The sequence below is a fragment of the Eretmochelys imbricata genome, chromosome 4, assembly GCF_965152235.1.
Source record: "Eretmochelys imbricata isolate rEreImb1 chromosome 4, rEreImb1.hap1, whole genome shotgun sequence".
NCBI classification, from domain to species: Eukaryota; Metazoa; Chordata; order Testudines; family Cheloniidae; genus Eretmochelys; species Eretmochelys imbricata.
In genome coordinates this window covers 126,953,422-126,980,231 of record NC_135575.1, presented here as the reverse complement: position 1 = coordinate 126,980,231, position 26,810 = coordinate 126,953,422, and the positions used below count along the sequence as shown (strand labels likewise).

At 45.4% G+C, this 26,810-nt stretch overlaps 1 protein-coding gene across 1 annotated transcript in view; it reads left to right on the top strand.

Moving 5' to 3' along the window:
- NAT8L (N-acetyltransferase 8 like) overlaps window positions 1–26,131 on the top strand; it is a 50,048-nt gene extending 23,917 nt beyond the window's left edge. Inside the window, exon 3 of the mRNA XM_077814671.1 lies at window positions 25,764–26,131. Coding sequence (XP_077670797.1) covers window positions 25,764–26,131 — 368 coding nt within the window. The remainder of the gene's footprint in view (window positions 1–25,763) is intronic.
- Window positions 26,132–26,810: the final 679 nt, after the last annotated feature.

The following is a 26,810-nucleotide window of genomic DNA, read 5'->3' as shown; positions in this document are numbered from 1 at the left end:
AATGGAAACAAATTCTGAAACCCCAGTTTTTCACGAACTGGAATTCTTGCTTTCTGGCCAGTCCTAGTGTTACCAGAATAAGTTATGTGAATAAGGTGAACAGGATTTGGACTGATATATTTTGTCCAAGGTTTTTCTTTGTTGATGATTAAGCCATCTTCTAAACTAAGACTAGTTCATTTGATTATTGTTTATTGTCTTTATAACAGTAAAAGTACACATTGTAATAAAAACCCATCAGTTTACAAATAAATCTAGATGTTCTCTAATTCTCTCCTAGTTCTTTCAATCTGTGGAAACTGAATGATGCTCATCTATGTTTAATAGATCCAGAAAGCAATAAAGTCACAGTAGTAGATTTATACAGGATAGTAGAAACCAGACATTAACAATGTTCATTTTATATAGCTCACTTAAAAAACCCAAAACAGCAACATAAAATTTATTTTGTAAACTAATAGCATGAGAATCCAATGTTTAGCAGCTGCCTTCCAGAATTGGTACTAGGAATTAGTTTTATATCTGGAATGTAACATATGAAGTGTGGCTAGATTTAGATTTTTTTAAGCATCTATCTACAAATTATTAATTTACAGAGGGTCTGACCCTGCACTTCATTAGCTTCACTGAGAATTTTGGATGTGTAAGGAATACAGAATCAAATCTCTAAACTGTCAAATCTTTTCTGCAAAACTAAGTTATAATAAATCAGGTGGCTACCTTATTTGACCCTTCTATTTATACCTTTCATGATTAAAATCTTGAATTCCCCCCACCCCCTTTTGGTAGACTTTTGGAGATGAAGCCTGCCTTCCCTCCTGCTGATGCAGACCCGTTGATTTCACTGGGTTTATATAGTTGGTACTGATGACAGCATTTGGCCAATATTGTACATTTTGGAATTCCATGCTTTATCAAATGCTTCAGCAGGCTTTTATGCCTACATTTAAAGCATCTTCAGTTTACTGGTTAACTTCAATTGCTCATTGAAGGGGTGGAGGGAAGCTCTGCCAGTCCACGGCTCCCAAACGTTATGGTTCATGTGCCATCGTCTTAAATTGTGAATGGGTGGAACATCAAGCTCCACTCTCTGCCACAGCTTGGGGAGCCCTGCTTTCCCTCCTGTAACTGTTAGAATGAGGGATTGTCTTTACACACAACGCTAAAGCGACACAGCTTCATCAGGGCAGCTGCAATGCTGCAGGGCTTTAGTGAAGACACTACTACGCCAACGGGAGAGCTTCTCCTGTCGGTGTAGTTAATCCACTTCCCTGAGAGGCAATAGCTATGTCAATGGGAGAAGTCTTCCCGTTCACATGGTGCTGTCTACATGGGACAAGGGCACGATAGGGGGTGGATTTTTCACACCCCTAAGTGACACAGTTACACCGACATAGGTCTGTAGTGTGAACCAGCCCCTGAGGGTTTTCTAATCATTTCTCAGCAGACAGGCTGCAGTTATTTATTTCTGGCTGGCTGATAGGTGGTACCTTTTTTTGGTGGACTACATTGCTGATTTCTTCTGGTTTTCCATTAAATTCTTTCAGCACCACTGCACAGTGCAGAATTTGCACAGAATTAATGTTCTGCACAGAATTTCCTTTTCCTCTGCAGAATTGGTGCTGAAGAGCTGCTGGCTGCCACTAGGGGCTGCTGGACCCGGCAGAGCCCAGCTTACAAAAAATACAGGACACTGTATGGGGGAGGAAGGAGAGGGGGAGTTGGAGGGCTCCAGACAGCTGCAGTTTCCGGGTCGTCCTGAAGGAAGAGGTGATGTGCAGGAAAGTACATATAAGCCCAGGACCCAGCATCCCTGGACTCTGGGGGTGGGAGGTGTGGGTGTCTGGGTTCGGGGGCACACCGTGGCTGGGCTCTGGGGGTAGTGAATGTGGGTGTCTGGGTTGGGGGGCGCCCCGTGGCTAGGCTCTGGAAGGGAGGGGATGCAGGTGTCTGGACTCGGAGGCGCCCCGCGCCTGGGCTCTGGGGAGGAGGGGATGAGGGTGTCTGAGCTGGAGGTGCCCCGTGGCTGGGGTCTGGGGGGGAGGGAGTATGGGTGTGTGGGCCGGAAGAGGTCCCACAGCTAGGCTCTGTGGGAAGGGTGTGGTGTCTGGGCTGGGCGGTGCCCCATCTCTGGACTCTGTGTGGGTGTCTGGCCCTGTGGCTGAACTCTGGGTGAGAGGGGGTACGGGTGTGTGGGCTGCAAGGGGCCGCATAGCTAGGCTCTGGAGGGGGAGGGGGCAGTAAAACAGGAACTAGGTAGAGTGTTTTTTTTTAACTTTCTACTCTTGGGGGAATCTATTTTGTTGTCTATATTGTTACAGTCACAGTTGCTTACAGGTATACTGAAATAAATTACCAAAATGAAACTCGCATGATTATATAATGTTATTTTGACAAATAAAATATGCAGAATTTTGCTGAATTTTAACATATTGTTCGCAGAATTTCTCCAGGAGTAACTTATGTGCATTCCCTTATGTTCTGGCCAGCGCAGCTGGTCTGCTATGGTGTGGAGAGTATGCTGTACCTTTTAACGGGGTGTTGCAGAATACGCTGTCCTCTACAGAAAGGTACCTGGGCCATTTGGCTGCCTCTTGGTGCTTCCCTTGAGATGGTGTGGCTTTGCACTCCCTTTCCTACAGCCCAGGCCTTTAAAGGCATAATCTGACATACCATGACCAACAAAAAGGCCAAAATGCACGTTTTAAAATTCCTACTATTTGCAATTCTAGATTTCACATAATCAGTGCTTCATCAGAGCCTTATCTCCACTCTGCTGGTTACATCTTTTCAATTGAAAAATGTTTCCAGCTGTCTTGTTAGGGGCCTGATTCTGGTATGTGCTGAGCAGTTCCTGAAAGTTGCTAAGCACCATTCCCTCCCATTGTTATCAGTGTGAGATGAGGACACTCAGCATCATGCAGGGCTGGGCCCTCATCAAACAACTAAACAGTAAGATGCAGAAATGATATGCTGGCACTGGGCTGATTGCATTGATTGCTGGCTGGCTAGGATGATTTAGTTGGGGATTGGTCCTGCTCTGGGTGGGGGTTGGACTAGATGACCTCCAGAGGTCCCTTCCAACTCTGATATTCTATGATTCTATGATTCAAGGGTCTAGTCTAAGTAATGTCTTTGGGCCCACTTTTCCTTTCACTTACTACAGTAACTCAGCTGTAGTCAGTGGACATATAAGAGTATGAAGCATAGATGAGAATTGTGTCCAGCATTTCCATTATTTTAGGGCTACTTAACCTAGTGGTTAGTGTCTTCTGCTATAAATCTCCCAATTCTGCCTTCTTCCCATTGTCTTCAGCTGGAAGATGTTTGTGGGTAGGATTTGGCCTTTGCCGCTTCAAAGAGTTACAGAATGAGCCTTGACACGTGTAGCTTCAGCTGTGATGTGTGGGGTCTTTTCTGGGCAAATAAGTATTTAATAACTATAATTTACAGATTAACACACAATCTGAAATCTTGAGAAATTAGCTCTCTGTCTGTGTGTGAGAGTGAGACTGACTCCTGGGACAAAACAAATTAGATAAAATGGCAAGATGTTCTTGAAGTATGCTAATTACTTCGGGGGCAGTTTGAGAAGAGGAGCGAGTATTGTTCGGTTGATTCTCTGACAACTGCAATAAATCCAACCCACCCTCAGTTTCTGCTCAACCGCACTGATAATAAATCCTCTCCCAAATAGCAAGCCAAAGGAAAAGCCAGGTTAAATAAATGCATCATCACAGTATGAAAAAATATGTAGAATTCATAAGGATGACCCAAGTGCAACAGTTCCAAGTTTCGTAGGGGTCCCTGAAGGATAACATTCCCCACCCCCTCTCTCTGTTTTTTTTTTTCTTTTAAAGAGTCATTCACTTAATATTTTCTCAATGCTTAGTTGAAGATTAAATATGAATGATAGATACATATTTCTGGCTAATTTTTATTCCATTTCTTAAAGACTTAGGTTAGAGTGGTTGTCTTGCAATGCCTGGGAACCTCTGCTGTTAATCTCCTTTCTCATATTTAAAGTGCTTGTGAATGAACTTCTAGGTGAAGAAAGTGATTGATTTAGCGTGACTGGCTGAAGCCATAAATAGCACAGCCAGGTATTGTGCAAGCTACTCACACCTGAGTTGGATCTGCAACAAACTCTATGACACTATGTGGTGAGTTTTCACAGGAGGCCTGGGCTCAGATGCTGACATGGAAAAGAAAGGTTCAGACAAAATATAATCATGAGAGCAGCACTAGTGTTCTGCCTCTGGATTGGACTCTCTTGGGGCAGTTTTCTGATATGCAGGGAGATGCTTGAATCTTGCAATGCACTGGCTGTAATACTTGTAATATAAGGGATGTTGTGTATGACTGAGGTGAGTGATGGTGAACACTGGCAACTGTCCCATAGAGGATATTGGCCCAGAGTATGTTAACAGTTTTCCTTTTGCTCAAGTGACAGAGGCCTGTGTTTGAGGAGCAAGGACAAGAGTTCAAGTCCCAACTCCCTGGCTACGTGTGATGTATAGTAAATCTGTTTTCAGTGTATGAGGTTTTTATGAAATCTCACTCTGATTGCATTAAAATTCTGATCTCTGTTTTAAAAATGCACATGAAGTGACCTGTCCAGGACTGATTGGAAGTGGAATGCATAGGAGCAGAGATTATGGGGGAAGATCATTGGAGGATGAGGTGTTAAATGCCTGTCTTTTTCTAGATGAGAAGGGAGTTCTTACAGGAGTTCTGTGTGCTCTGAGCACTGCTCATTTTGATGGTAAAATTTCAGATGTTTTGCCTGGTAGGGGGGAGACAAATGAGCATGTGATCTTTTTACAGTTTAATTAAATTAGTAAAAACTGTTTACCACCAGACAGTTCATCCTGAGATGAAGACAGACAAAGAGACAGGGAAAGGAAAAAGAAAGAAGGAACAACGATAGCTAGCTGAGCTCCATTTCTGGCTGGAGGCTGATCCTTCTGTTCTACATCTATCTCCTTCATCTAGACAGCAGCTCTCCAAAGCATGTCTTTCAAATGTTGCCTGATTCAAGGGATGTGACCAATTTAGTGCCCTTCATTCTTACTGCTGAGAGTTATTTATATCAGAAATAAGGAATCATGAAAGTGAGGTTATACGGAGTTATTTACATAAAGGAAGGGATCCCACGACATTCTTAATTTCATGTTGAATAATTTTTGTGTCCCCTTCAGTTTAGGTATTTGTGTTTCCCCATTTAGGCCTGGTCAGATTGAGAGGGATGCTAACAGGTGTTGGAACTAGCAAGTCCTATTGGGTATCCAGGATCTCTGAAATGTAGCACGTTTTGAGCAACAATGCTAGGCAGCTACAAACTATTGTAAAGTTCTTTAGTTGACAGAAAGTTCCACAATAATGTCTTTCAGCCTAGGTCCAGTATGGACTTGTGACTAAGAGTGAAAGAAATGCTGGCCCTACTGAAATCAAGAGGAAAAACACAAGGGCAGGCCCAGAGAATGGAGAAACTTGAATATCAGAAAGAGAGAAAGAAAGAGATGCCCTGTAAAAATGTATGTCAGCCTTCATGCTGATTAGTTACACAATTGCAATAATCTACAACTGGTACAAATGCCATCTAGCCTTGGTGGCTCTCTTCATACAAGAGCATCTAGATTTTGTGACCAGACAGAAGGTAGATGTCCTGTATATATGCCTGAAACTTGTAAAATCAGCAGCATTCATTTATTTTGCAACAAACAATGCTTTCCCCAAGAAGTCTCTGCTTTCTTGGTTGGCATATGTTTAATCTGCCTGGCATGTCCCTTTAATCATAGAGAAATGGAGAAATTTGCCTGGACTGGTAAGTTGCTCTATTCTTTTTTAAGCGTATCTGCAAGATAAAAGGTCAAAATGATTTAAATAGCACCACAAACGTCCATGGCTCTGCACAGAACGCTTTGGCCTAGGGATCTCCTCTGTGCTCACTTCCTGCAGTGGTATCTGTCTCTTTCTCACCTTAAAGCTATCTATAAAGGATCTGGTGGAAAGATGAGATGCACCTCCTTTGCCACCAGGTCATTTCTAAATATTGACAAACTCCCAGGCTGTGAAGGACAATTTGTGATTGTCAATAACAGATACTTGAGAAACAAGACAATTATACTCACCACAGCACTTTTATATAGTGCCTTACAAACGTTATATATCTAATCCTCAAATACCACTGTGTGGTAGGTGATTGTTCCTACACCTGCTTTGCAGATAGGGCAGCTGAGAGGCCAGGTGACTTGCCCAGAATCTCATGCAGAGATGGAATTGGAATTCAAAAATTCTAAGTTAGTATTTGCCCAAGGGGATATAATTAAGGCTCCATCATGTTGCAACTTGTTGCACTGAAATGTCACGACCTAGCAATGCAACATCATTGTATTGGATCAGCATGTGGGCCTTTGGAGAAGGGATTTTGAGACATGCTAATTCATCTTGCTAACTAGGGACCAGATTGTGACAGGTCTGTGGGTGGACATGCAGGAGACTTGGGGTGCAGAGAGAGACCCTCCCCACCCCCCCGACACACACTGCACAAGGGCTTATCAACATTACAGGCCCTGTCCTTTGGGGAGCCCAGAGGGTGATATTTTCTCCCTATAGAGTGTAGGAGGAAGATTACTGGGTGGAGATTGCTCTATGGAAAAGATTGTTATAGAACTCCTTGGCTGTGTTATCTCTTGCAGTGAATCTGCAGAGCTAGAGGGCAGGAATGGCATGCATTTCCCTAGGCCCTAGCCACTCCCCCACCCCTTCCCTTTGTTCAAACCCAGAGGTCACCTTTGACAGAAGACAGGAAGGGGGATAATGCCATACAGGAGCTTGAGACCTCCCTTTCTGCATGAAATTCTGTGCCTGGATGGGACCTTCCCTGAGTGGAACGTGGCAGCAGAGGGAGGCAGGGGACCTTATAGGCTGGCGTTAACTTCCATCTCGAACTCCAACAGATGCTGTTTCCCAGTCATTGTGTGCTCTCCCTGGTTCCAATGAACACACAGTGTTCACTTTGCTTTCCATGTTTCCCTCATGGTAATTCCCTTGCAGCCCTCCCCATTGGCTGTCTCAGGTAAATTATATTTATAGTATATCATATTGTACAGTGTGCTGCAGTAGCTTGGCCAACTGGTTTTGAGTTGTAGGTGGACATCTGCTGATTGTTTATGCTACTGAGACCTGCTAAAACAGAATGGAACATAATTGTTAATTTACAGACACCATTAAAGGAACATTGTCCACTTAAGTCATATTTCTGTCTGAAAATACTTCATGTACTACAAGTTTCAGAGTAGCAGCCGTGTTAGTCTGTATCCGCAAAAAGAAAAGGAGGACTTGTGGCACCTTAGAAACGAAAAAATTTATTATAGCATAAGCTTTCGTGGGCTACAGCCCACTTCATCGGATGCATAGCATGGAAAATATAGTAAGAAGATATATAATTAGTTAAGATGACCTATTATCAGCAGGAGAAAGTTTTTCTTTCTCCTGCTGATAATATTTCATCTTAACTAATTAGCCTCTCGCAGTTTGTATGGCAACTTTCAACTTATCTGTGTGTGTGTGTATAATCTTCTTACTATATGTTCCATTGTATGCATCTGATGAAGTGAGCTGTAGCCCACGAAAGCTTATGCTCTAATAAATTTGTTAGTTTCTAAGGTGCCACAAGTCCTCCTGTTCTTTTTATGTACTACAAGTAGTAGCTAAGGTTACCAAACTGAAAGAGACTTGATTTCTCTTTTCTGTTTGAATACTCTGTACGTTTGGCAGCATTTATTCCCTGTATAATCAGTTTCTCCTATCCATGTGGAGCTTTCACACAACAACAGGGAAGAGAAAAGCATTTGGGGTCAGGTTGTGAACATCTGACTTGCATTGGCAAGCAGTTTACTTACGCAAGTCGCGATACTGCAATCGTCAGGTCTGATTGTGTGAGTAACTGATCAGCAGTGTCAGTCAGGGGCTGCCAATCTGGCCCTTAAGAAAAATCTGGTTTTAGGGTGGGATTTTCAGAAGTGCTCCGTTTTGGTCTAAATCTGTTCCCATTGATGTTGATGGCAGCTTTACCTGTAAGAGAAAGGTTAGTCCAGTAGTGAGTATTTTTGAAAATTCCATTCTTGAATGGGCAAAACTTGGCAGCAGCTGTCAGGCTCAGGTACAGCATCTGAAAATATTTGTCAGTCTGTCTTTTTTTTCCTTTTTTTTTTCTTTTTGGACATGACTTGACTTCCAAGCTAACAATATTTCACAGGGAGCTGCTGTTGGTTCCCCTGCTTAAAATTAATAAGGTTTCCTCACAGGTTAGATTATTCCAGTGTCTCAGCAGCTACTTCTGTAGGAATCAATGGGGTTTCCAGAAAGAGAATAAGTGAAATACAAAGGAGAAATTTTGTAAAATATTAGCTTGATTCCTTTAAATAAAATGGGAATGTGAAATACTAACATTACCCCTGACTTTCAGAGCTTAATTTGTCCACTTCTGGGAATGAAGGATTTCCAACCCCTGGGAATTTCTCATGTTTCCACTGGACCATGTCCCACCAAAAATACTACAGAAGGTTCTCCCTGCCCTTATCTAAAACACATATATATACACCCTCAGGTAAAATGTAAAAGAAAATAACTTTCCTATAGTTTTTTTTCCCAATCATCCTATATAGGAAAGACATAATTTGTTATTAAATTTTACTAGTTTTTAGGGTAGTTTCTGTAAACTCCTATTAAATGTCCCAAGAAACCTTAAGAAATTGATTTTAAGTTTATTACATTCTGTAGTACTTTTCCTGTGTGGTGTCTCACTTTTCTCTCCTCTTACACTTCTCCCTCTTACTTCTCTTTGCTTCCACTGCTGGTTCCAATCTTCCCACCCATCCGTCCAGTGCTCTTTCATTCATCTAAAGAGGCAGAAGAAATTGCAATAAAAATAAATAATTTTGGTTTCATCCACCGCCCCTGGTGGCTTGTGGGAGAGAGCTGTCGCTGTGCAGCACACGGTGGGTGGATTTGTGCAGCCAGGGTGAGGAGTAGAAATGAAAGGTGTTTCACAAATTACACTATGTTCTGGAAGGGGGAACTGGAGTAATCTGAGAGGGGAATCAGCAATGAGGGATGGGGGTCAAGGCAGGGTTAGATGAACCACAATCTGTTGGGAAAGTAAAAAATTCCCAGAAGCAGAAAATCACTCTTAAATCTAAGCAGTAGACTAGAAAGACTGCCATGGCATGTGCTGGTCATGTCTTAGTGTAATACTAGCCTTTCAAAAGCTAAGAAACCAAATATAAAATGTTTAGAACATTAGTCTTTCTGTCATTTGGTTGGTGTGGTTTCTACACCGCTGAAATTGCCCTTGTTCATGCTCTGGTTTTATGACTGCCTTGTTCCACTCCTTACAATACAGCCTGTCTCGTGACCATCCAGAGAACCAGCAAAAGTTCAGATGCTTAATAGAACTGGGACTTGATTCAGTTGATGTAGATGTTTGTTACATGCTAGTAGGGTGGCGTAAATTATTGCCAAGGATACAGTAAGGTGTGGTTGTAAAAAGGAAAAACAACCAACAAGAGAGTGTAAAAAGTTAAAATAAAACAAGTGGTCTCTAGCACACCAAAGATAGTGAAAATAACTATAAGAAGGCATAAGATAAAAGGAGCCATCTCTCTGCTTTATCTTTCTTTCCTTATCCTGTTATGACCCCCGTCTTGGCCTGTTGAGCAACCCCAACTTCCTGATGCATAACATATATTAATATTTACATGCTCTCTAAATTGACCTGTGACCCATGGACTTAAATACAGCTCAAGCAAAATTGTACTGTGGTGAACCTTGGAGATACCTTAATGTGGCCTTTTAAGAGAGGGGGTGGCTGCTTTTTGGAGGTTGTCTTGACTGCTAAATAAACTGCCAGCCGTACATGATTAAACCTGCCTCTCTACCTACCACTGGTATGCACTGTAATTCCAGTGACCTCTGGCTGACCGTCAACCTCAAAAGATGTCCAAATGGAGGAAGATGTATAAACATGTTAGCAATAAATATTTGAAACAGGACTGTCCACGATCTTCTTTTTAAGGATGTTGCATAGCCTTAACTCAGATTTTTTTTTAGTTGCGAGATAAATCACTATCCATATGTGCTTTTAACGTAGCTTTTAGCTGTTAGTTTCTGCTGAATTCAAAGCTCTTTGATTTGAATGGAGAGGCATCTGAATAGCAGTACAAAATAGGTAGAGACACATTGTTATACTGCTGTAACTTGTGCATCCTCCGTGGCGGTACAGCATGCTACCTACTGTTCGAGAATGTTCATTTGCTTTATCATAGTCATAGAGGTGCTTTATCCAGGGGTGGTCTAATCCATCCACCCATGCTGAGGCAGGACCAAATATACCTAGACCATCCCTGGCTTCTAACCTGTTCTTAGAAACCTCCAATGACTAGTCACCAAGGGAGGTTGTGGAATACCCATTCCCATGCTTAACTATTCTTATTCTTAGAAAGTTTTTTTGTTTCTTAATATCTAACCTAAATCTCTCTTGCCTCAAACTAAGCCAAATACTTCTTGTTCTTCCCTGGGTGGACATGGAGAACACGTGATCATGTCCTCTTTATAACAGGCCTTAACTCATTTGAAGACTGTTATCAGGTCACCTCTCAGGCTTCCTTTCTTAAGACAGAACATGGGTTTTTAACCTTTCCTCGTAGGTCAGGTTTTCTAAACCTTGTGTCACTCTTGTTGCTCTCCTCTCGACTCTCTCCAGTTCGATCCCATCTGTTTTAAGTGTGGTACTTCAGCTGAGACCACACCAGTGTCAAATAGAGCAGGACAATTACCTTCCATGTTTTATGCACGGCACGCATGCTAATACATCCCAGAATAGCATTTGGTTTTTTGCCACAGCATCACACTATTGATTTATGTTCAATTTTTGATCCCCTATAACACCAGCTCTTTTTCTGCAATATTGCAAGCCAGTTATTCCCCATTTTGTATCTGTGCATTTGATTTTTTTCCCCCCTAAGTGAAGGAAACATGAACCTTCTCGCAGTGCGGAGAATCACTACAGAATACCCAAGCTGGGGATCAATGAAGAGTTGGGGTTGGATGGGTGTTTGTGTTTTTGAGTATGAATGAGAAGGTGAGCTAGTACATTTTTAGAGAGGCTGAATATGTGGACTTATAGATTCATAGATATTTAGGTCAGAAGGACCATTATGATCATCTAGTCTGACCTCCTGCACGATGCAGGCCACAGAATTTCACCCACCACTCCTACAAAAAAACCTCACACCAATATCTGTGCTATTGAAGTCCTCAAATCGTAGTTTAAAGACTTCAAGGAGCAGAGAATCCTCCAGCAAGTGACCCGTGCCCCATGCTACAGAGGAAGGCGAAAAACCTCCAGGGCCTCTTCCAATCTGCCCTGGAGGAAAATTCCTTCCCGGCCCCAAATATGGCGATCAGCTAAACCCTGAGCATATGGGCAAGATTCATCAGCCAGATGCTACAGAAAATTCTTTCTTGAGAAGCCTGGGAGTTGCAGTAAAGACAAAAGAGGGTGAAGATCTTAGTAACCCCTTTTTTTTGGCAAAGTTCACATGTGGGGATGTTTTGGGTGTGACTGTAATAGGATTTACAGACACGTGACTGTCCAGAAAATGAGAGTAGAAACTAACCTCTGTATTCCTTATGGAAGGACAGTGAAGTTGAGCTCAGTGATGCCCCTATGTGACAGTTAGGGTCCAGACACCCCAAGGGGCGAACAGAAGGCCAAACCCCCCCCAAATAACCAGTACAACCAACTGATTGCATACTGTGTAACTGGATAGGTTTTTATAGTACAATAAGGTGTCTTTTGAAAGCTTGTAATGTTCTAAGTGGAGTAATTGTTATATGGATACGTATACAGGCTTGATTGTGGAGTGTATGTATTTGTGTGTAGAAAACTGGTGCAGCTTCAGTTCCATGTCAAACAGGGAAGGGCACCCCCTAAACTAGTTATCTACATGAAACTGACTTTGAGTAACTATCCATTGCCCAGCCCAGGAGAAGAGATTGGTGGACCATTAGAGATGGTGAAATGACATTGAGACAACTCAAAATGGAAAAGAACATCCTGACTGTCCAACATCAAGTTGGGAAGCAGTTTCCCCTCTCTGACTAACCAAGAGTCACCATGGACAAATGTGAGGGGAGGAAAAAGCTTTTTAAAAACTGGCTTGGAACTGAGCGGTTTTTGTTGTTTTTTTTATCCAGAACTTGGGGGATAGCTCGAGGTAGGATGATGTCTGTGAGCACGGGATCCCTCCCATAGCTGGGGGGTATCCTCGGAAACTGTTCTAAGACAATTGGTAACTTATTAGAAAAGGGATTTTATCTAATATGAAAGTGTAAAGGCTGAAGTTGTCTCTTGGTTTTGTTTTCTGTGTAACTTGTGTTTGCTTTCTGTTACTATTTCATCTTGGAATATGTGTTTTTTTCTTTTAAATAAACTTTGTTTTTATCCCAAGCAGATCTCTGATGTGCAAACCGTGTGGAGTGTGTGTGCCAAAATGATGTGATAACTGGGGGGCTGGTTTCACCTTCAGGGGTGACAAACCAGAGAGGATCATTCTGTGTGTCTGGTAATTAAGAACATAGGAGAGATGTGTTTGGGGAAACCCAGGACTGGAAGAGCTCTTGGTGTCACCCTAAGATGTAATTAGGCTGGTGAGACAGGGTGAAACCTTATGCTTGTGGGCAGGTTGTTGATGTCAGGGAATTGAACCAAAGCTGCCCATCATAAAGACCCCTGAAGTTAAAGGGTGGGCAGAGACAGAATCTTTTAGTGGTCTGGGTGGACCCCAAAACGTCACACCTTAACAATCAGGGAATTGCCTATCTTGGATCTACTGAATGAAGGATATTATGACAAAGTAAATAATTCTTCGGGTGGGATGGGCTGAAAAGGGCTGTGTTATGGTTAATTCACTCATATGTTGGGTATAATAGTTTTTTTTTCTTGGGGTGGGGAGAGATTAGAATTAAAAGTGTGTTGCATTTTAGAATAAACAGGAGCAGGTATATTCAAATAGCTTAGTGGCAGGGCGATAGGGGAGGCTGTACTGTGGGCTACAGAAAGGTTGTTGTAGCACCTGGAGTTGAAACCAGGAGGGTGAGAAGGTTAGAGTTTCAGGGAATTGTGCTGAGCTGGAGGTGGTGATCCTTTGATCTCAATTCCACGTTGGATACAAGGAAGTAAAGGCAGGAAAGCCATGTTTGAGCAGAAATAATCATGAGTCAGTAGTGACAGGAGAGTGAGCCATGCTGAGAATATTGAAGAAGGCTGTGTGGGGAGAACTTGCACCAGGCTTGTAGTCAGAAAGGGAAGACCTCTCAAAGGAGTCTGAAGGGACTTTTGAGAGAGGTGTGGCACACTGAAGGTATTTGGGAATGTACGAGTGGGCAGGTGGTTAATTATCCTGGGATACGGGAGGTGAGGTTTGAAGGAGAATAGGATGAAGGCATGAGGTGCTTTTATTGTCTGACAGGGCCTCGTGGCACAGAGATATTGGAAGGACAGAAAGATTGTGGGTAGTAGTTACCTGAAGTGATGTAGCTGACATTAATGGAAGAAATAAGGCTCTAGATTCACCAGTACACTCTGGGCCTGCTTCGTGCTTCTCTGGCAGCTGAAAGGAGCCATAAACATGGATTAAGTGGCCAGTTAAATTAGCGATGCGAAGCAGCAGTAAACCCAGAGTGGCGCAAAGCAGCTGGAGCATATCAGTGATTCTGGTCCATTGAGTTCTTTGATCACAGGGGTAGAGGACAAAGCTTATTATGTTAGAGGTAGCAAATTTCTTGGAGTCCTTGGAATTATGGTCAGAATTATGGTCAGGCCAAATACTCTGTTGGTGTAAATTGGCTCTGCTCCAGTGAAGTCAAGGGAACTAGACCAGCTTACACCAATAAAAATTTGGCCAATGATAGTTAGCATTTGCTAGAACAGCAGTTCTCAGATTGTGGGTTGGGACCCCAAAGTGGGTTGCGACTCCATTTTAATGAGGTTGCCAGGGCTGGCTTAGACTTTCTGGGGCCCAGGGCCAAAGCCCAAGCCTCAGGGCTTTAGCCATGGGCAGCAGGGCTCAGGTTATAGGCCCCTTGCCTGGGGCTGAAGCCCTTGGTCTTCAGCTTTGCACCCCCAAGGCAGCAGAGCTCAAGTGGGCTCAGGCTTCAGTTCCCCCTCCTCGGGTTGTGTAGCAATTTTTGTTCTCAGAGGGGTCGCAGTGCAATGAAGTTTGAGAACCCCTGCTCTAGAAGGGTCTTATCTAAAACCTGAGCTTTTTATCTAACTTAGGAACTTATCTGGCCCCCAGTATCTGAGTGCCTGACCATCTTTAATGAAGTGAACCACACAACACCCCTGTGAGACAGGGTAGTGTCATTACCCCCATGTTACAGAGGAGATCCTAACTGACTTGCCCAGGGTCACACTGGAAGTTTTGTGGCAGAAGAGGGAATTGAACCCAGATCTCCCAAGTCCTACATGAGCGCCCTCAACTCCTGGGCCATCCATCCTCCTCCTTTACTAATGTCTGTACTGCCATCATGGGATGTGTTTGCAGTTCCCGTAGCTATACCGGAAATAGCTTTAATCTAGCTAGCTTGGGTCCCTGAGCAGCAAACCTGGGGCACTGTGGGCTTCAGCCTGGGCTAGTCCTCAAGTAATTACTCTGGGTCCCAGATTGGCTTGTACTGCCCGTGCTGAAGAATGCATTGCCACGGCTTCACTGCTCCAAGACCCAAGCTAGCTAGATTGCAGCTTGAGAAGACATACCCGAACTAGCTTGAATCACACCTTGTGATTGCACTCTAGACATGCCCTTTGTTGTGTAATGGACACCTGGGAATCCCTGCTGTTTTTCAAGGCACTGACCATATGATCGCCCCAGAATGGCCATTATATCAGGGAAACAGTGAAGAGAAGAAGAAAGCAATGGTATGTGTAGAGGAAGGTGGTTAAAGAACACAATTAGAGATGTTTGTAAAGAAGGGCTAGTTTAAGGAGATTTTCTTGCAATAAGTGGGCAAGATCAAGAATTTTGAGGGTATTTGAAGCTGGGTGGAAGTGGTGGATGATGGAAAGGAGCTAAGCCTGTGGATGTTTGTTTCTGTAGTTTTGTTGGTCCAGGCATATTAGAGAGACAAGATGGGTGAGTTAGTATCTTTTATTGGACAAACTTCTGTTGTCTCTTTCGCCAACAGAAGTGGATCCAATAAAAGGTCACCTCACCCACCTTGTCTCTCTAAGTCTATGAAGGTAGATGAGGGTGAAGTTGAGGAAAATTAAAAAGGAACAGGTATCGCAATGGAGGCTTGTCACTGACAAGGTGTTTATTCATCTCTCCAGTCATGATTATTTTCAAACAGCAAAAACCAATTTATGCGAGAATAAAATGTGAACTCCTGGTATTAATAGCACCCTATTAATTCTGTTGCCTACTTCTGCCAAGCAAGATCTGTTAGCTATTTTATTTCAGTCCAGACAAAAATGTATGAAAAGCAGAAAGGCTGCAGGCCTATGACTCATACCTGTAATTTCAGAATAACCGGAGGAAGGAGATAGACATTTTCCACCCCATGGACGAAAAATGTCACCAGGGAAGGAATAGGAGGCTTTTCCCCCTGAATGCCTTTGCCAGTCCTCATTCAAGAATGTTCAGATTTGAACTTCTGAGGGTAGTGATTCTGTTTAGTGGCAGTGCTTCTAGAACTAATTCAGCAAGACGGAAGGACCAGTCACCAAGAAGAATTAGTGATAGGCCTGTGAATCAGCACAGGCTAAACTGACCGTTAAGAGACAGGCTGAAAAGGTAGAGTTTTCCTGTTGTTCTGAAATGTGATGGTTCACTCTCCGAGCCAGTGTCTTATTTGGGGGGTGGATCTCAGGTCAGCAGTTTACCACCAGTTTGCTCCCCTTCAGATTATGCTCAGCAACAGACCTGCATTGGAAAAAGTAATGGGAAGCAATTTCATAACCCAGGTTTAAAAATAGATTTTCTTTTCCTGTTTAAAATTGTTACAGTAATTTGCTAAAAACAAAGCAGGAATCTCAGAGGATACTTGATTTACGTGTCTCTAAATCTTAAAGGGGCATTTGTGTCGTGGACATAGGCGCCATCCCTCATCCTAGTCTTTCTGTAAACCTAACTGTGCCATACGTCATTGTGTTGAGAGTAGAGCCGGTCGGGAATTTTTCAACCAAATATTTTTTTTGTTGGAAAATGCTGATTTGTCAAAATTGATACTTAATGGGAATGTGTGCATGTTTCAGTGGAGAATAACTTCTCAGGTTTAGGATGGAATTGCTGAATTTGGCAGAGTAGGGCCTTGAACCTGGGTCTCCTACATCCCAGGTGACTGCCCTAACCACTGGATTATTGGCTAATCTGAACACTTTTTTTGCACCCTGCCCATCTCTTGATCTGAAATAGGAAACTTTAAAAAAATATCTGAACACTTTAGCAGGATGGAAAACCATTTCCCGCCCAGTTTCCATTCTGAGTTTAGTGGAGTGGAGGGAAAGGGGGTGCGTTGTGTTGATAGAACAAAAAACTACATTTGATCTGGAACTAGCCTTGTAGTCTGGTTTAGTGGCACCATCATTTACTGCCATTCTGGTTCCAGGGCTGGCAAGTGTCAGTTTGCTGGGCAGGCAGCAATCTGAATTGCTGGGGGAGCAGAGGACATCTTAGTACTTCCCAGTGAATCATATTTCTCGTGTCGACTCCCAGAATTGACCTGATGTGTTGCCAAGATTCAGGGAAGTCAACCTGGGACCTAGTCTCTCACCTCCCCCGCTTCTTGTGAATTGTCCTTATTGCTTGATTAGCCTTATTCAAGCCATGGGGGGGTGGGGGTGGGGTTGCTCATACGGATAAGGATGTTTTGCAGGATTAGGCCCTAAATGCTAAAGTAGGAATTACTTCATATAGAATACAGTGAGCTCTTCAGCTAGGTTTGAGAATTTTTTGCCATCACTGAAACATCATTTGGAGAATTTATCCACTTCAGCCTTGCCTAATTAATTCCTTGATCAAACTTATTAATACAAAATTTAACATGTTTTGCTCTTGGGGCCAAATACTACTTTAATGTGAATCAGTGTAAATCTGGAGTATCTCCATTGGCTTCTCCCACCCAATAAGCATTCCGGTCATTGGAGGAAATTATTTCAGTACCTCTGATTAGCAAGGCACATCTATCCTTTGTTTCTAAGTTTTTTGTAACCTGGGATTCTTGGTGGATCTCATGGTGCTACTGGGTTCTCAGATTGCAACAGTGGTCATGTGCATTTCATCATATCATCAACATCTAACAAGCAGATTCCACCTCTTCCTTTTGGATGCAGACCTCCCCAGACTAATCCATACTCTTGCCACTCCAAGTTTAGATTGTTGCAGTGTTTTCTCCATTGGGCAACATCTTTGAACCATTCAGAAATTGCAGCTTGGGCATCCTTTTCAGTTTCCCTGTTCCTCCCTGAGAGCACATTATGTCTTTGCTCTGGGATCTGCACTGGCTACTGACAGGTTTCTGAGTGAAGCTTGTGGTGAGTTTGATTATTAAAGCCCTAAATACTTTTGATCCAGGCTACCTGAGAGATGCACTTCCAGTCGTGTGTTACTGCAACCCCTGATTTCGTATGAGGCACTTGAGAGAAACAGAAGCAGCCAAAGCAGGGACCACTGCACTGGGCTAGGAAGGGGTAAAATGGGGCCCAGCTGGGAGCACCCTTTGGGACCCAGAACTGTGCAGGGGAGGATCCCCTCCCCTCAGCCATGTGGCATTGGCTGGGGGGAGGGACAAACTTCAGAGTGGAACCAGGCAAAGACCCTGGCCAATAGGAGCAGCTGCAGGTGCCACCCAAGCAGGGACCATCAGACATTCAGAGAACTTGCTACAGTTCTGACTCAACTTTCTCTGCCCTATACTGATTGGCTCTTTGAGGGGCAGGGTTGGACCAGTCTCTGCACCTCAGCTTCATTCCAAATCTTCCCTTCCTGAGCCCCTTTACCTCCTTTCCTCTCCACTTTTCTTTCCGTCTGTGGCCCACCCCCAATTATATTTATTTATTTATTTTGTAGCGCTAACATGACAGTGTTGTTCTACTCCTTTCCCACCCTGTCTGTCTGGTCTAGTCACATGGCAAGCTCTTCGGGGCAGGGATTATCTACTACTCTGTGTTTTGTGCAATGCCTGTCAGAATGGGGCCCTGTTCTTAGTTGGTCCTTAGGCACTATCCTAAGAAACTTGATAATAATAGTCAGGAACAGTGCTAGAGCATTGTCAGTGGTGAGTCCTTGGCTTTGAAACACGCTTCCCTCCTTGGTCCTCCAGCGCCAGGGTTTGGTGATGCTTGGCTCACCCCACAAGCCCTGCTTGCTTTCCAAGGAAAAGATGTGACTGAGGGGATGGGTTGGTTAATGTTTTTTGGGCTTGGGAAGTGTTTTTCATTTTTAAGATGTATGGGTGCCTGTCTATCTAGGTACTGAGCATGCTCACGTATGTGCTCCATCTTTTGGCTTTATTAAAAAGTGTGTTTTTATGTAAGCCCTGTAGTGAGCCTGCAGTCAGAGAAGAGGAGTTATATTTAAACCAGTACAACTGTGTGAGGAGAGGTCAAAGTTAAGTTGGAGTCCTTGTTTGTGTTGTCTTTTATTTAAGTAGAGTTGTTATTGGTGGAAACATTTACTTAGGGGGACAATGCTTATGGAAGGCTTAGACCTTGCTGCATTGTTGCCAGGGGTCTTCTGTGGGCATGCTCAGAGCAAGTGCCCACTATCGTCAATGGTCAAGTTTATCGTGCTTCTCTGCATTTCTGGCAGTGTATTGATGTACGGCAACAGGTAGTGTTCTTACCATAAGAGCAGCACCCAAGGACGATAGCTGTAGACATGCTTTGCTTGCTGTTTCTAGGAAAGCAATTACTAGGTGAAGAAGGATATTCCCTGCTTGCTTATTAGGTTAGCACTTCCTTTTTATGATGATTTTCCCTTGCACAGCATATTTCATCCACATAGATGCTACTGTTTACTGTTCTTAGGGATTATTTCACTCACCATTCATGTGAAGTCACCTGTAGAGTAAAACACAGCTCAGCAGTGCACAAGAGTGAGAAATAATATTCTTCTTCCAGTGCTTGCTCATGTCTATTCCATTCTAGGTGTGTGGGCACCCACGTGTACAGTTGGAGATTTTTGCCTTAGCGGTATCTGTAGGGTCAGTTGTGGTGCCCCCTTGAGTGCCACGCTCATGTGCTGGTATATTAGGCTCCGCCGATCCTACGCCCTCTCAGTTCTTTCTTAATGCCCCTGAGAGTTGGTCTGAGCACTTGGTCTTGCATCACAAGAGCGTTAGTGGTTCTTACAGTCCATGGTTCTGTCTCCTTTGTTTTTTGGTTTTTAGGTACTTAGTTAGACCATTACGTCAAGTGGTACAGTAGTAGTTTAAGAGTTAGAGTCCCAGCTGGGACTCTGCCTCGGAGCAGGGCATGCCCCATCCCCCAGGCTTTAAGCCATGCTCATTGTGCAGCCAGCCAATACCCATTAGTCACCCTCACGATAGCTGTTTGGGGAATCCCACAGAAAGGACAAGTGCAGGATCTGCAAAAACTTTTGCCCTCAAACTCAAACGGAACAGGATATTCGCTTAAGGGCCCTCCTCATGGAGGCTGTGCTTTGTCCTGCCTCGGAGCCCTCTCGATCAGACTCCATACCCGGCACTTTGGCATTTGTGCGCACTTTGGCATTCCACCGACACCGGAATGCGCCCAGCACCATTCCCTCTCACTGGTGCCTAAGAAGCGGTCAAAGTCAACGGGCCCCCTGGCACTGCAGAAAAAGGGGGCTTTGGGCAAAGGACCTGTGTTAGGCCACGTGCATGCCCCGGAGCTATTTGGGGGCACCAGTGTGGTCAGACCCCCTAGCCCAGCCAGGGACCCACCTCCGACTCCAGGGAGTAGCAAGGGGTCCCAGCCCCTCATAAGGCCATCTGTGCCCGAAGCTGGCCTGGCTGCCAAAGCAAGTAGGCCGTCCGGCACCGCAGACTCCAAGCCAGGCGATGGACCTGGCTAAGGCCATGGCATCTATGGGCAAGCCAGTTATGGGACTGTCCCCTAAAGCAGCGGAGCATCCCCGGTCCCCATACCACAGGCGTCAATCCCCATCACCGCAGCCTCGGTCCCCTGTCAGAAGACCCAGGTCCCTGACACCAAGATGTCCACCTATGAGGCACAGGATACGTGAGTCACAACGCTGATCCTCGTACACACAGTACCATCGGGCCTCCCACCAGAGATTGCCACGGCGCAGATCACCATCACCTAGGCAGTCTCCCAGGCGTCAATCCTCTCCAACCCCCCCCAGTGCCGGATCGTTCTCAGAGGCGGCACCGACCTTCGGCTCCCCGGTACTGCTCTTTGGGCAGGGACAGTTCTTCACCCTCTCCTTGCCAGTCGCCGACAAGAGTAAGTCGGCAGACTGCGGCATCTACAATTCCGCCCTGATCACTGGAAGGGCAATGGTCCAAATCTGAAGGACAGTTCAACCCCTCACCAACAAAGGTGAATCACCACCAGGCTGCGAGACTGGCATGGCTCCTGCGGTGGAGGCAGGGGCAGTGGCCCGCCCAGTGGCTGTACTGGAACCCGTGGCATGTACCTTTCATGCCCGTCCCATACTCCCACCATTCCTCCCGGGCTGCATCGGACAAGCTGCCCCTGGCACAGCCAGCACCGGAGTCGGAGCACGGTGCAGAATCCTACACAGGGATGACAGTGGGGCCCGATGCCCAAAGAGCCATCCCCAAGGGAAACTGCCCCTCCCACTGCGGCACAGTTGTCTTCATCGTCTCCAGATGAAGCGGTGGCAGGCCCCTCGCAAACAAGCAGCCCCCTGATGACTTCAAGGAGCACCAAGCCCTGCTCAAAAGGGTGGCTGCCAACCTAAACTTGGAGGTCAAAGAGCTATTGGAGGAGTCCAACCTCTTTAATGTCATGCCCTTCTCCACCCCAGCCCAGGTCACATTACCTGTCCACCCAGGGGTCCTAAAACTTGCTAAGTCTGTTTGATTAAACCCTCTCTTCCATTTCCGCCTACTTCCAAGAAGGAGGAAAAGAAGTACTATGTCCCAGCAAAGGGATTTGAGTACCTCTGCATCCCCCTCCAGTGGGGGTCCCTGGTCATGTCTGCTGTCAACAAAAGGCCCAGACAGGGCCAGGTGAACAGCACACCGAAAAATAAAGATGCCAAGAGGCTGGACTTGTTTGACAGGAAAATTTATTTGACAGCCATCCTGCAATTTTGGGTGTTTAACCATCAGGCCCTACTAGGCACATACAACTTCAGCCTGTGGGACTCCATCAGCAAGTTCAAGGAGGGCCTCCCACAGGACTGAACCCAGGAGTTCGCCACCTTGGTGGAAGAGGGAAAAGTGGTGATGAGGGGCACCTTCCAGATGGCCTAGGACGCTACGGACTCGGCAGCCAGGGTAGTCGCTTTTGCAGTGGTCATGAGGTGCAGCTCCTAGTTACAGTCCTCTGGGTTGTCCCAGGAGATGCAGACTATCCTTCAGTTTCCTGTTAGAGGGAGCAGGGTTCTTTTCAGAGCTGACTGATGCACGGCTCCATGGCCTTAAATACTCCCATGCCACCCTCCATTCCTCAGGCCTACACACCCCTCAGCAGGCTAGAAAGCCATTCTGTCCCCCTCCACCTCCGTCCAGGTCATGAGGTATCCCTCGGTCCAGCTCCTACAGAAAGAAGGACAGAGACAAAGGACCTGTTCCTCTGCTCAGCCTGGTTCTTCCGAAAGCCAGAAGCAGGCATTTTGAGGATGCGCCCGAGGATAGTGACCCAGTCACTTCCCAGGATCCACCCCCCTGCTCTTTCCTCAACCGCCTGCGCCCCTTCCGATTGGCCTGGTCGCAGCTGACCTCAGACGGTTGGGTGCTCGACATAATATCTTCAAGCTACACCCTGCAGTTCATGGCCAGCCCTCTGTCCTACTCCCCCTTCCAGGTCCCTCTTCAGGGACCCTTCTCACGAGCAACTAATCGTTCAAGTGGTCGAGAACCTCTTAAGCCTGGGGGCGGTAGAGGAGGTCCCTTCAGACATGAAGGGGAAAGGGTTCTACTCCCACTGTTTCCTAATCGCAAAAGGGGGCCTCACACCCATTCTGGACCTGCGCTGCCTCAACAAGTCTCTCAAGAAGCTGAAGTTTTGCATGGTCTCTCTGGCCTCCATTATTCCCTCCTTGGATCCAGGAGACTGGTACACCACCCTTGACTTAAAGAATGTATATTTCCATTTTCCTGGGGCACAGGCGTTTTTTCCGTTCTACGTTGGGTCACTGCCATTTTCAATTCACGGTGCTGCCCTTCAGTCTCTTGTCAGCCCTGAGAGTGTTTACAAAGTGCATATCACCAGTGGCCGCTGAGGTGCCAAGGGGTGCAAATTTATTCGTACCTCGATGACTGGTTAATTAATGGCCTTTCCCGGGATCAGGTGCGGCATCATCTCAACCTGGTTTGCTCCATCTGTTGCGACCTGGGGCTGTTAATAAATGAGAAAAAGTCAACTTTAATTCCAGTGCAGTGTGTAGAGTTCATTGGAGGGGTCCTCGACTCTACTGAGACCAGAGCCTTGCTCCCTGAGGCTAAGTTCCAAGCCATGGCAGACCTGATCTCATGTATGCAAGCCCACCCTCCCACCACCGGTCACACATGCCTGCAATCGTTAGGCCATGTGGCGGCCTGCACTTGTGGTCCGGGACGCGCATCTCCATCTCAGGCCTATGCAGGCGTGGCTGGCATTGGTCTGCATCCCCAAGAGAGACAGCGTGGACTGTGTGGTCAGGGTCCCAGACCACGTGCTGTCATCACTCACATAATGACAGAATCCTGCTTCGGTGTTGGAGGGAGTTCCCCTCACAGCTTCTTCCCCGTCAGTAACCTTTGTCTCCGATGGCTCGGACCTGGGATGCGGAGCCCACCTGGGCAATCTCAACATGCAAGGTCATTGGTCGAGTCACAATCACTCCTTACACATCAACGTCAGGGAGCTCAGAGTGGCTTGCCTGGCCTGCCAAGCCTTCCTACCTCACATAAAAAGCAGGGTGGTCCAGGCGCTGACAGACAATACAGCGGCTATGTTCTATATCAATGAGCAAGGCAGAGCCAAATCATCTGCCCTTTGCCAAGAAGTCCTCAGGCTCTGGAACTTTTGTATACAACACAACATCCTTCTCGTAGCCGCACACCTCCCTGGGGCCAGGAATGCTTTGGGAGATCGCCTCAGCATGATCTTCTTGTCTCGACACGAGTGGTCCCTCCATCCAGAAGTGATCAGCATCATCTTCCAGAGGTGAGGGACTCCCCAGGTGGACCTGTTCGCGTCCAAGCAGAACAGGAAATGCCATGTTTTCTGCTCCTTTCAGGAGATTGACAGAGGCTCCCTGCCGGATGCTTTTCTGCTCCCATGATCATGGGCTCTGTTATATGCCTTCCCCCCAATGCCGTTTAATTCACAGAGTCCTCATGAAGATCAAACAAGGTGGGGTAATCCTCATAGTGTCAGCTAGGCTGCACCAGCACTGGTTCGGCATATTGCTGGACCTCTCAGTTGCTGCTCTGTTACAGCTACCGCTCCTGCCGGAAGTGCTGTCCCAAAACCACGCAGTCTTCTGCATCCGAACCTGGCGGTGCTTCATCTGACAGCTATTTTGTACATGGTTAAAGCTGTACCAAGCAAATTAAAAATTGCATTCCCTAGATGTCTGGAGGGCACTAGCCTTCTGCATTGAAAGGTCCAAGCCATTCCGCAAGTCAATGCAATTGTTCGTTGCAGTGGCCGACAGGATGAAAGGTCATCTAGTGTCCACTCAGAGAATTTCTTCTTGGATCACTGCCTGCATTTGCTACTGCTACGATCAGGCAAAGGTGTCCCCTCCAGCGATTGTCACCGCCCACTCAACCAAGGCGCAAGCCTCTACAGCAGCTTTCCTAGCCCAGGTGCCTATCCAGGACATCTATAGGGTGGCCACCTGGTCATCCATCCACACGTTTACATCCCATTACGCACGTACCCAGCAGGCCCGGGACAATGCTGGCTTCAGTAGAGGTATGCTGCAAGCCACTAGACTGTGAACTCCAAGCCCACCTCCAGGTTTACTGCTTGTGAGTCACCTAGAATGGAATCAACATGAGCAAGCACTCAAAGAAGAAAAAACGGTTACCTACCTTTTTGTAGCTGTTGTCCTTCAAGATGTGTTGCTCATGTCCATTCCATTACCCACCCTCCTACCGCTCTGTCAAAGTTTCTGGCAAGAAGGAACTGAGAGGACGTAGTCGTTGGCGCCTAATATACCAGCACATGAGTGCGGTACTCAAGGGGGTGCCTCAGCCGACCCTATGGATACCTCTAAGGCAAAAATCTCAGACAACTGCACACATGGGCGTGCACATACCTAGAATGGAAGGGACATGAGCAACACATCTCGAAGAACAGTTACAGAAAGGTAGGTAATTTTTTTTTTCCAGTTGACAATGCCATGGAAATTTTAAGTAGACAGACTGCAAGTACTCAATGGGAATTCTGACATCCATTTAGGATCAACATCCATGCTCTGGGAGGAAAGCATTGTAGGACACTAAATGACATGACTGGTTTTACATTTCACCTGAAAGGCAACAATATGCCCAGTAACTCCTTAACACTGTGACGGGCTCTGGTTCAATACTGATTCAGAGGGGAAGAATGCTGCCTACTGAATCACTAATATAACTTCCTCCAGCTACTGGGTTTTTTTTGTTGATCTCCTGTCCAAGTACTCCGTGCACCTAGCCCTGCTTAGCTTTGAGACCACAGCTGAAGGCGGTTGGCTGCAGGGCTACTCAGTTACTGCATTAGGCTGAAGTTTCTCGTTATGTTGGATTTATCTGACTTGTACTGTACACAAGCTATTCACATGTCCCATGGAAATAGAGTCCTTTGACAATGCTGGCTATATCAAAGAAGGAATTTTGCAGTAAAACCTACAATAAAGAAGCTCATTTTGCAGCTGCTTTTGACACAGAGCTCCCTCTAACTAAGGCCGTTCCAAGAAACCAAAGATATGTAATGTTGTTGTGTTAGGGAGAGTTAATAAATTCCCTTTGTGTGCTTTATTGAGATAAGTGAAACACCCTTATAATGGATAACCTTCTAATAGGGCAGGGTGGCGTATGGGATGGTTCCACTTCACCTTTCCCATATGATTTAGGAGAAGTGAGCTCCTGAGTCTGACACATTTTCAGGCTTTCACCTGAGAATTAAATCTTGGTGCAGGTTGAGGACAAATTCCCCTGGTCACCTTACACTGGTGTATTGTCTAATGTCCTTTACAATTTTGGTCTCAAATAGGAAGTCTTATATTTCAAATTGGAGGAGATTTTTTTTACTCGTCTCCCTCTTGGGCAATAACAATCTCTTATCAGTCTTAAGAAAGCAATTTTGGGCCAGATGCACAAAGGTATTTAGGCACCTAAATATGCAGATAGGTGCCCAGTAGGATTGTCAACAGCACTTAAGTAGGTTGGGTGCCCAACTCCCACTGATTTCAGTACCTTTATAATCTGGCTCTGTGTCGGCCTAAGGTGATGTATTAAGCCCAGGTAGGCTTATGCAGAAGGGCAGTTGCATTCTTCAGCTTCAGATTCTGCTTTATCTTCTGTAGGCTCCTGCTTCTGGGTAGCTGTGTTGGACGGAAATGTGGTGGGAATCGTGGCTGCGAGAGGCAACGAGGAAGACAACACCCTGGAGCTGCGCCGCATGTCCGTAGATTCCAACTTCCGGGGTAAAGGGATTGCCAAGGCCCTGGGCCGCAAAGTGCTGGAGTTTGCCATGCTCAACAACTACTCTTCCATTGTACTGGGAACCACAGCTGTCAAGATGGCAGCCCACAAGCTGTATGAATCCTTAGGGTTTAAACATGTGGGCATCACTGAACACTACACCCTCCCTGGGATGACGCATTCCATACTTGAGAGAATGTTTTTCCAGCTTCGCTACCACCGCTACCGTCTGCAGCTGCGCGAAGAATAAAAACAAAAGCAAAAAAAAAGTTTTTTCTCCCATCCCCCCCAAATTGCCCTTATTTTGTTTTTCATTGTTTTTGTTTTCAATTGTTTGTTTCGTTCCCTCATTTCATTTTTAATTTGCTTTGTACAGCTTGATTGTACAGAATAAGGATCCTTCCTCGCATGCGGTAGGTGGTGGTGCTGAGGCTGGAAGTACTGCTCTCCTAATGCATACAGTGTTAATGACCTGGCAGGTCAGAGTGGACCTACAGCCCGTTGTTCCAATCTTACCCAGGTACCTACATAAAGCACAGAAACTTACAAACATAATAGTACCACTGGTCTGGTGTACATAGTATTTTTTTTTTCCAAATGTAAGATAATGTAGTGATGACATTCATAATACAGTAAGTGCAGAAATATTACTTGAATGCATTTCTCAGTATTTCATGCACCAGTAACTAAAATATGCATTCATCTTACTATAAATTACTGGTTAATAGTTTTCAAAGAAAATGTGAAAAAACGCTTGCTACAATGCATGAAGAGGAAGTGTGTGCACGCACTCAAACACACAGCACTGCCATCCAGGCACTGGTGTTGCACTTTTTTTGGATGTGCCTCATTCTGCCAAATATCTGAAAGAACCTTGGTGCATCCAGTAACCATGACTTTTTCTCCATTCTCATTTTCCTTCCTAAGCC